Below are 10,001 nucleotides of genomic sequence, written 5' to 3'. Positions count from 1 at the left end.
AATGGAATTTTCTTCTATTAAATTTGGAAGTGGTCATAAGAAATCATTTCCTCTTATTTTGTGTGTGAGAGGTTAAAGTAATTTCCGTAGTTATGAATTATGATGATGGTATATAACGAGGATTACAAAACAAAATAAAACAAAAATATTAGTATTACATATAGTTTCATAATGTATTGTATCGTAAATATAAGGTTGCTATGATCAATCACAATTCTCCTCTGCAGGATGCTCTTACAGTTGTATGTTTCAATTCTCCTCTGCAGGATGCTCTTACAGTTGTACTAACATAATTTACTCTTGTACATGGTACATCAAAATTTAACTTCCACTGGAGTTTATTTTTCTTTTTTGGGAAAGGAGCATGATATATTCCTTAACTTTGTCATTTAGAACTGATATATTTTTCATTATGAAAGTGGCTCATATATATTTTTACCGTTATACAAATGACTCACATATACCCTTATCATTATAAAAGGAGCTCACATATACCCTTCATCTAACGGAACTGAAAAGAATAGTTTTAAATTTATTTTTTTGACTTTAAATTTTAAAAAATAAATCATGTAGGGATATATATATATGATCCTTCTAGCAAAGTTCAAGATATACTTTAATCTTTTTCACAAAATTATTTTAGACTTCTTTGATTATCATTATTCGAGTTTATTCTTCTTTTTTTCTTTCATTCTTTAGTGTAAAAAAAAAATTAAAACTAACTTCTTCTTTTTTGCGGCTATATTGTAATTTAGTTTTTATATTTGTAAAAAAAAAAATGGGGCATCTATAATAAATTTTACAAGAAAATTAGTGAAACATAAATAAATTTGACCATCAAAATAATAAATTTAAATTAGTTGTTGAAACAAAAAAGTCAAAAAAAATATGTGTGGGGTATAATCCATATACTCATGTAGATTATTTTTTTCAAAAGAATAATTAAAAAATTAAATTAAAATTATTTTTTTCACTTTCGTTGGAGGAAAGGGTATATGTGAGCCATTTGTATAATATTAGGGGTATATGTGAACCGCTTTCATAACGAAGGGTTTATCAGATTTAAATGACAAAATTGAAGGGTATAATCATCCCAACTAATCCAACTAATTAAGATTTTATTGAGTAGGGCCTATTAAAAGATAAAATACTTCTTACTATGACTATTTTAATTCAAGACTCGAACTCGAGGTGCATCCCACCACATTTCTAAGTGATATGTAACTCTCATCAATTATTGTTCTCTTAAATTTATTAAAGTTGAAGTGAAGGTAATGATAGAAAAATTACTTTGAAGATGCCTTTTAGGATAAAGTGCGTGCCTTTTTAGGGTGTCCAGCTTCGCAATTTTTTATTTTTCTATTTTTGAAAAAAGGAGATAATTTGGGACTCTTTGGTGATTAATTATTAGGGAAATTATGCGGATAAGTAAACATATACTACTAATTAATTAGCTAACATAGCTACAGTTTAAACTAATTGCGGCTCGCAGCTTAATTTTAATTGTAATTACGTAGCCTCTCTCCTCTTTTATACATATACAAATATAAATTATACATATATATATATATATATATATATATATATGACAAATATACAAATACAACTAGTCCCTCTCCATTCTTTGTCCTCTTTCGCTCGCCTCTCTCCTCCCTCTCCCAATCTCGCTCGCCAGATATACAAATACATATATACAATTATCTGACAAATATACATATACAGTTCGCCTCTCCTCCCTCTCCAAATCCCGCTCGCCAGATATACAAATACATATGTATACCAGTTACATATATATAATTATTTGACAGATATACATGTACTATTCGCCTCTCTCCACTCTCTCTCGCCTCTCTCCTCTCTCTCCTAATCTCGATTGCCTCTCCTCCCTCTCCCAATCTCATTCACCAGATATACAAATATATATGCATACCAGTTACATATATACAATTATTTGACAGGTATACATATACAATTCGACATATATACATGTACAGTTCCCCTCTCTCCTCCCTCTCCCAATATCACCCGCCTCTCTCTTCCTCTAACATATACCTATGAGTTGTAAGTAGCAAATTATAGCTATGGAGCATAATTAAATTATTTTTGAGCTATGCAAAAGTTTCCCTTAATTATTTGACATTATTCTGTTCATCAGATTATTGATCTAGACAGCTGGAAATGGTAGTTAACTAATTTTATACGCATAAAAACAACATAACAAGTGCAAGTTGCTTATATTAAATGATTAATGAATTGGCAATAATGGAGTTTAGGTTTAGGTGAAGATATGGTGGAATACTTTAAACCAGTATTATAATTCCTCAAATCTTTTTTACTCTATTAAATTCAAATTTCTCTATCACAACTAAGTATTATAATATTATGAACAACAAAAGAAAGAGAAATCTTATCTTTTTAATTAGTTACTCCTCCACATAGTATAAGTGATTAATCTACTTTGATTATATCTAATATTTTAATCATAATTTTTTTTTCTTTTTCTCTTTTGTACTTCTTAAATCATGTTTTGAAAATTAAGAATCTATTCGAAATAATTTTTTATCTAATAAAAATAGAGATAAGATCTGCGTACACTTTATTCTTTTCAGATTTTGCTTGAAATTTATTGTTGTATATAGTATGAGTGATTCTATTTTGTCTCAGGTATTTTCTAAGGACTAGTTGAAGTAGACAGGTGAACCTTATAGCATTAAGTTCATATTATATGATATTAGGGGATTTTTAGTTCTTTCTTTTTTCAAAGTTAAGTAGTACTTAGTTCTTTAATTAATGTTCATGAAAAGGACAGTGAGATTAAAATTTAAAAGTGCAAAAGGCAAAGAGGATTAGGAAAAACACAAGAAGGTTCACAAAAGCAATAACACTTCATTTTGATTTGAAGATCAAAAGGCTAAAACAAATAACAATGATTTCATTTTTCTGATAACTTTATTTTTAAATAAGGTCATTCACATAATTTAATTTATATTAGAACATAAAGAAATTCTATATTTGATTCTCTTCATTAACTATTAGTAACATATTATTTTTCAGATTCTGCATTCGAGTCTATTCATTATCCATTTAGCAAATCATTTTTGCATGCTACTTTTTAGATGAAACGGATCTTAAAAAAAATAAAAATTACTAAACTCCAAATACTGAATTTATATCTTGTTTAGTCGAGTTCTAAAATCAGTTTATTTTGAAAAATAATTTTGAAGTACTTTTAGTGATAATTAATTTGTGTTTGAGCAATCAATTTAAAAATACTGTTGAACAATAATTAAATTTTATCAAGTTCTTTTCAAAGTGTTTCTAAGTGTATTTTTTCAATAGTGTACTTCAAAAAATTGTTTTTGCGTTTTATTTTAAACTTCTAAAAAATAATTTTTATTGCTTCCCAAAAACACTTATTTTCTCTCAAAAACTAAACGAAACACCTTACTATTCTATAATAAGCACTTTAAACTCTCAAACGTTTGGCCAAACCGGCTAACCTTGAGTTTCTATTTTAAATTTGTTTTGAGCTAATTAACTTTAAAATATTTCTATCAATATTAAAGCATCAATTTGTGTTTGACCAAATTAAAGTTTCAAAAATACTTTTTGGATTTATTATATATATTACAACTCAAAAAAATTTGGCATCTTAAAAGACATGATCAAACACATCAGTTCTCTAAAACAATTTCTTTTAAAATATATTTTTAACTCCCTAAAAACTTATCCAACATACCATAATCATTAAAATATTTGACAATTTATATAGCATAATTTTTTTCCTAGATTACACATATATACAATTCTATTTTTGTTGGAAAAAATGAAACACGAGAATTATGAGCAGCTTATTAAAAACCAAAAATAGAAATATTCCTTCTTTTTTTTTGTTCCTTTCTTATTTTTAGACATGTATATAAGTGAATTAGCGCACCTGCTGAATTAGATAAGTGATCTTTGTAGCTATCCAAGTCAAACCGTTATTCGCACGCAGTCCAACTTAACTTGAAAAAAAAGATAAAAGGAAAAGAAATGTTGGTAGCAACAAAATATTTTCTATGTTTATTTTTACTTGTCCATTATATTAAAAATAATTATCCAACAATAATAATTCAGTTTGAAAAATCAAGAGATAATTTATCTTTTTGTATTTATTTCCCCTTTGATATTAAATGTTATTCAATGAGTATCTAATATATTTCTCAAAATATTAAATTTAACATATTCAAAGTATAGTATAATATATTAAATTTATTCTTATAATTTATTATTTTTTAAGAGGTGTCAAGTTAATTGTGGACCACTATGATTATGGTTGAAGAAGTACGTATTAGATCATTAACCATGACTCACCACGTGCGAATACGTTTATTTCGATCAAAGAAGAAAATTACTAAATTAACAACACCCAATTTAGCCTTTTTTTAAAAATCAATATTAGAGCATTAATTTTGCGTTTATCAAAAAAATTTCAAAAAAAAAAGAGGGTTTTTTCTTCGATTTATGCTATAACTCAAAGAAAAATTATCACCCTAAAAACATAATCAAGTACATCAATTCTCTGAATTTGTTTTTTAAAAAAAAATAAAAAAAATATACCCTTGACTTCCTAAAAACTTGACTAACAGGCAACAGATTATAATCATCTATATATATTTGACATTTTATGTGTAATAGGCTTTCTCGTACATTTTGCATTTCTCTTACCAATTTGATTAAAATTCAAGCTGTGGACCGTGTACTCCATTAATTATGCACATTTGTTATATAAAAATTGAAAAATGGTCAAATTTGCTCCTGAACTATGTGAAATAGACCACTTATATCCCTCCTTATATTTTGGGATAAAAAATGCCCCTGCCGTTATCCTAAGAGACCACAAATGCCCTCAAGAGTTAACACCCCAAATTTTTATTGACGTGGCAAGCCATGTGTGACTAATCCTTCCACCTAAGCGTTGCCAACTAGGATTCACTGCAAAAGAACTAGATCTTTAGCGACGATAACACTCGCCACAAAAGCCCAGAATATCATCACTAAAGATTTTTTAACATTAAATTCTGATTTTGTGTTTTTTTCTTCATTGTTTTTAAAAAACCAAAAATAAAATCGATTAAGGAGGAGTTTGAAGACACTATATGTTTTATTTTTATGTCATATGTAAATGTATAAAATGTACAATGATGCATTGTGTAGTAGGAGATTTGAATCGAGAAGTAATTTGGATGTTTTTAATATTGATAGTGCAAGTTATTTATTTTAGAAAATTAGGTTGCAACCGAAAATTAATTATCATATTTTTTGTTAAAAAAATAGGTTTTACTAGCGAATGATTCTTGCAACATTGGTCGCCACTAAAAATCACTCATAACCTTTAGTGGCAATATTTCGAGATTTCGTGGCGACTTTGTCGCCGCTAAAGATAAAGTTCTTTTGTAGTGAATTTTAGTTGACAATGCTTAGGTGGAGGAATTAGTCCCATGTGGCTTGCCATATCACTAAAAATTTAGGTAGTTAACTCTTGAGGATATTTCTGGTCTCTTCGGATAACATCGGGGATATTTTTGATCCCAAAATGTAATGAAGGGTATAAGTGGTCTATTTCACATACTTTAGGGATATTTTTTATCCTTTTCCGTATAAAAATTAAGTACAAGGATGGTGCCCTTTAACTTAGCTACTTAGACCATCTCCAACCCACCTCTATTTTACTCTCCATTCTCTATATTTGGAGAGTAAAATAGAGAATGAGCACTCCAAATCACCCTCTATTCTTCAAATTTAGAGAGGTGAATAGTAGTTCTCCAAATTTGGAGAACTACTATTCACACTCTCTATTTCACTTTTTCATTATTTTATTATTATTTCTATTTACTTTCTAATTAACATATTATTTTACATATAATTTCATTAATTAAATATCTAATATTCATAATTCTTTTTTAAATGTAATATAATATTTTTTAAAATATTATTTAATTGTATGTCACTTTTATTTGAATTTGTCCCCTAATTTTATGTATTATATTATATTTTCTTGCAATTTATGTTATTTAAAAATTTAGAATAAAATATAATTTCATATCACATTAAAAATGATATAAAATAATTATTTGGGAAAAAAGAAATAAATGATTTATATTATGAAATAAGAAAATAAGAATGAGATAGAAATAATAATATAATATTGAGGAGAGAGAAAAAAAAATTCTTTTTTTAGAGAGTAAAATAGAGAACTGGGTTTGAGTTGGTTATTTGAAAAAATAGATAACTCTATATTTGAAGAATAAAATAGAGGATTGAGTTGGAGATGCCCTTATATTAATATTTTTCAATTTTAGTATTTCATCCATAAATATTTAAATATGTATAAAATTAAATAAACATACACATTTATTTTATATGACATAACCACATAATATATATATATATAAAATGTATATATTTAATTTTATATAAATTTAAAGTATTAATTTACGTAAATATATACAAAGCATAAAAACAAAAGGCGAGTCGAGGTCCATCACGTGATGGTCCATAGGTGGACCACCAAGCCAAAATTAGTGATAGTGGAGGCCCACGGATGGTCCCCACGTGTCCATACTATTTTGTCCATTATCTAATTTTGGGTCCCACAAATAGCTCTTTTACCCAAATGCTTTGTATCATTGGATAACGACAGCAAAGATGGAAATTTCCCATAAATGGATGGGACCCACTATTGTTGTGTAGCAGAATGAATCTTGTGCACTATTCATTGGTGGAGTTAAGATGAGTCATTTATCAAACTTCTGGATAAGGTCGACATCTGTCCCCTTCACTTCCTACTAATAAGAGCCGAGATTTTGTTATCTCGTCATACTTTGTACGTTCTATCATTTCGAAATTCTCAATTCACGGAGTGTAATTTTATACGTCTTATTGGCTTGGGTGACCTCCAAATATTTCTTACGTATTTTATTTAAAGTGGAGTCATGAAGTGTGTCATATAAATCAAAAGATGTATAAAATTCTAAAAAAGTAAATTCATGAAATAATAAAATTTTAATTTAATTAAGAAGCGTTTTTAAAATTTCGATCATGATACTTATGGCTGATCCTTAAAAAGGAAGTAGGTCATTTCTTTGAAATTGAAAAGTTTGGTGATTAATTTAGACTACAAAGAATATTAGAACTAAAGGTGGACATGTGACAATACGGATTCGATAAGAATTTAGTCCCACTTTTGTATTAGACTTAAAATTAAATCTTAAAAGATTTTTCATGTTTACACTTTAATAAATTAAGCAAGCTAGTTATAGCTTGTTTAAAAATATTAGTATCATATATATATATATATATATAGTAAATGTGTCCGAATGTGATTCAAATATTAAAAGTATGAACATCTAACATGAAAAAAAATAAAAAATTGATGTGAAGTTTCAGTATTTGAATTCAATATTTTTTAATCCAATCTATATTAAATAAGTTTAGATTAAATTATTGATTAAGTCAATTTTGAGTTGATTATTTTGAATCTTTGATTTAAGCCTATATATTGAGTGTTTTTTTTAGCAAAGGATTAGGTGGGTTGATAGGGTAGTAAATGTTTGATTAATAGTCTATTGAACTTATTGGGCATTAATGTCTAACGGATATAGGAGTGGCATAAATATCGAAAAATAAAAAAATCAAACTAAACTAATTTGGTTCTTCGATTTTTTGATTTTTCAATTTGGTATTGATGTTATTTTTTTCAAAAGTTCGATTCTTCGGTTCGGTGCAACTTGTAAGGGTCTCAAAATTTCGGTGCACCGAAGAATTGATCTTTTATAAAAAAAATAAAAATTGAAAAAATAATAATTACATTCTCTTAACTAAATATGAAAAGTCAACTAACAATTAAATCATTTATAGATAAATCAAAGTAACAACTAATGTACAATTCAATAGTTAGCTTCAATTATTAATTCCCAAGAGAAATCTAAAGATATTTTTTATCAATGTACATTATATAAAGAAACCCATTTTTATCCTTATTTTTATCGAAAAATAGTTGGAGGCACATTGTGATTAGGAGCAGTTAACTGCTCCTAATCATTATGCATTGGATAAAGTATCTTGACACTATGACCGGCCTTCTTGGCCATAGTGATTAACTGCTCCTAATCACTAAGTTAAGATTTCAAGTCCAGTAACATAAAAAAAAAGTAATGATATTTATTATATTATCCATTATAAAGAAAAAGGTATAATTTTGTACCAACAATAATCATAAATTATCGTTATGTTGGTGCATCAAATTCCAACGGATGAAATTTTAATTACACACTTCAAAATTCACCTTTTTTATCTAAATTAATTATATTTAATTTAAAATTTATCATTCGATATCTTTTTTCAGGAAAATAAATTATTTTTGGAAGCTATAAACCAGGTCCAATTTATATGGAGATAAGATTGAGCATTCTAATCGTACAATAGTCAAGTAGCTTTCTTGAAGGGGACAAGTTAATTTTTACACATCAGTACTATCTTATCTTCTTTTATTTTGCCAAAATAAGTATAAGTAATACTCCCTCCGTCCCTATTTACTTGTCCCTATTTCTTTTTTTAGTTGTCCCTATTTAGTTGTTCATTTTGACAAATCAAGAAAGGACAACAAATTTTTTCCTATTATACCCTTATTTACACTTCTTGAAAATTGTAAAAGTGTATGTTGTTTCCCTCCAATTTATTTCACTTTAATTCAAATAAGTGATTGTAATTTTGAATTGAAAAGTTGTCATAAGGGTAAAATTGTAACTTCATTGTGCTAATCATTGTTGTCTTAATCTGTGTGCCATTTCTAAAGTGGACAACTAAAAAGGGACGGAGGGAGTAAGTAATAATTATAAATAAACGAGATGGTTTTCATCTCGCGAGAAAAAAAGACATATCGTAAAGCGAATATGTCCAAACCTCGATAACTTAGCCCATCAATCACCAGTAATATCATAAAGCCACTATTTCTTCACAAGTTTTCTGTTTCTGGTTTCTAAAGCCACTCTTCCTATTTTTGCCTATAAAAAGAGCCTTCTCTTCTTTCATTTTTCATTGCTCACAATCACTTTGAAGCTTCCTTGAATCATCATCAGGATAACTAAATTTTTATTTTTCACTTAAAATTCAAAATTAATTAATCATGAGTTACCTTAGTCGCGTTTGGGTAGCCACAACTGTCGCCGTCGTAAACAGCCACGCCGATCACGGCCAGAAATTGAAATCCGGCATCCAATCTCTAAACCACGGCAAAAAACGATTCTCTTCTTCTGTCGCTTCCGGCGCCGACGTTGCCGGTCTCCGGCCGATGTCCGGTATGTTAGGATCTGACGTCGGAGGGTTCATCGGAGGTGGAAAAGGCGAGGAGAAGAGGAAACAAACTGATGAGTCACTCCGGCAAGTTATGTACCTAAGCTGCTGGGGACCAAGCTAAGGTATGGTGGTAGATCGGAAGTCTCCCGTTCCATTTTAGGTGGCTAGAAGTCGCCGGCGACCGTAACGGGGAGTGAGTTGACCGAGTTGACTCGTATCGGAGGGCGAATGAACTGAAGTTAACTCGGCCGATCCCGTTTGGCACTAATTGCAGTTTTAAGACTCAGAACTACGACCTCTAATAGTAAATTTTGTGTATATCCTAGTTTAACTATTGTAAAGTTAACTACTTTTGAGCCTTTTGTCTCGCATCATAATGGAGAAGGGAAATAAAAATGTTTACCAAACAATATTTTCTTCTTTTGCTTGGAAGATTGGTACGGAATGATAATAGATGGTTCATAAATTATCAAGTTAATACCAGAATAATTAAATTTATGGCAAAATTTTATTAATAATTGGTTGATTTCTTATTAAAGCTATTAAAATAGACCGTCTAGATCTATGGCGATCGATCGGAGCAGGACTTGAATAAATTTTCTGGTTAACTGGAAGTTCGAAATGAGGGTCAAAGAATTGATCCATTTTCTGTTCTTGGACTC

General features: G+C 28.7%; 1 protein-coding gene across 1 annotated transcript; it reads left to right on the top strand.

The window, feature by feature from the left end:
- Nucleotides 1–9,154: 9,154 nt before the first annotated feature.
- LOC125817604 (uncharacterized) lies at nt 9,155–9,749 on the top strand. Its single transcript, XM_049497152.1, has one exon. It carries the CDS (start codon nt 9,170–9,172, stop codon nt 9,458–9,460), a length of 291 nt encoding a protein of 96 aa, XP_049353109.1. The 5' UTR covers nt 9,155–9,169; the 3' UTR covers nt 9,461–9,749.
- The last annotated feature ends 252 nt before the right edge of the window (nt 9,750–10,001 follow it).

The sequence above is a fragment of the Solanum verrucosum genome, unplaced genomic scaffold (genome assembly GCF_900185275.1).
Source record: "Solanum verrucosum unplaced genomic scaffold, falcon-dt-bn FXZP01000280.1, whole genome shotgun sequence".
Lineage (NCBI taxonomy): Eukaryota > Viridiplantae > Streptophyta > Magnoliopsida > Solanales > Solanaceae > Solanum > Solanum verrucosum.
Note: the sequence above shows the minus strand (reverse complement) of the source record. Positions and strands in the feature narration are given on the sequence as shown.

Coding starts and splice junctions, on each gene's coding strand:
- LOC125817604 (XM_049497152.1), top strand. CDS start 9,170: ATGAGTTACCTTAGTCGCGTTTGGGTAGCCACAACTGTCGCCGTCGTA.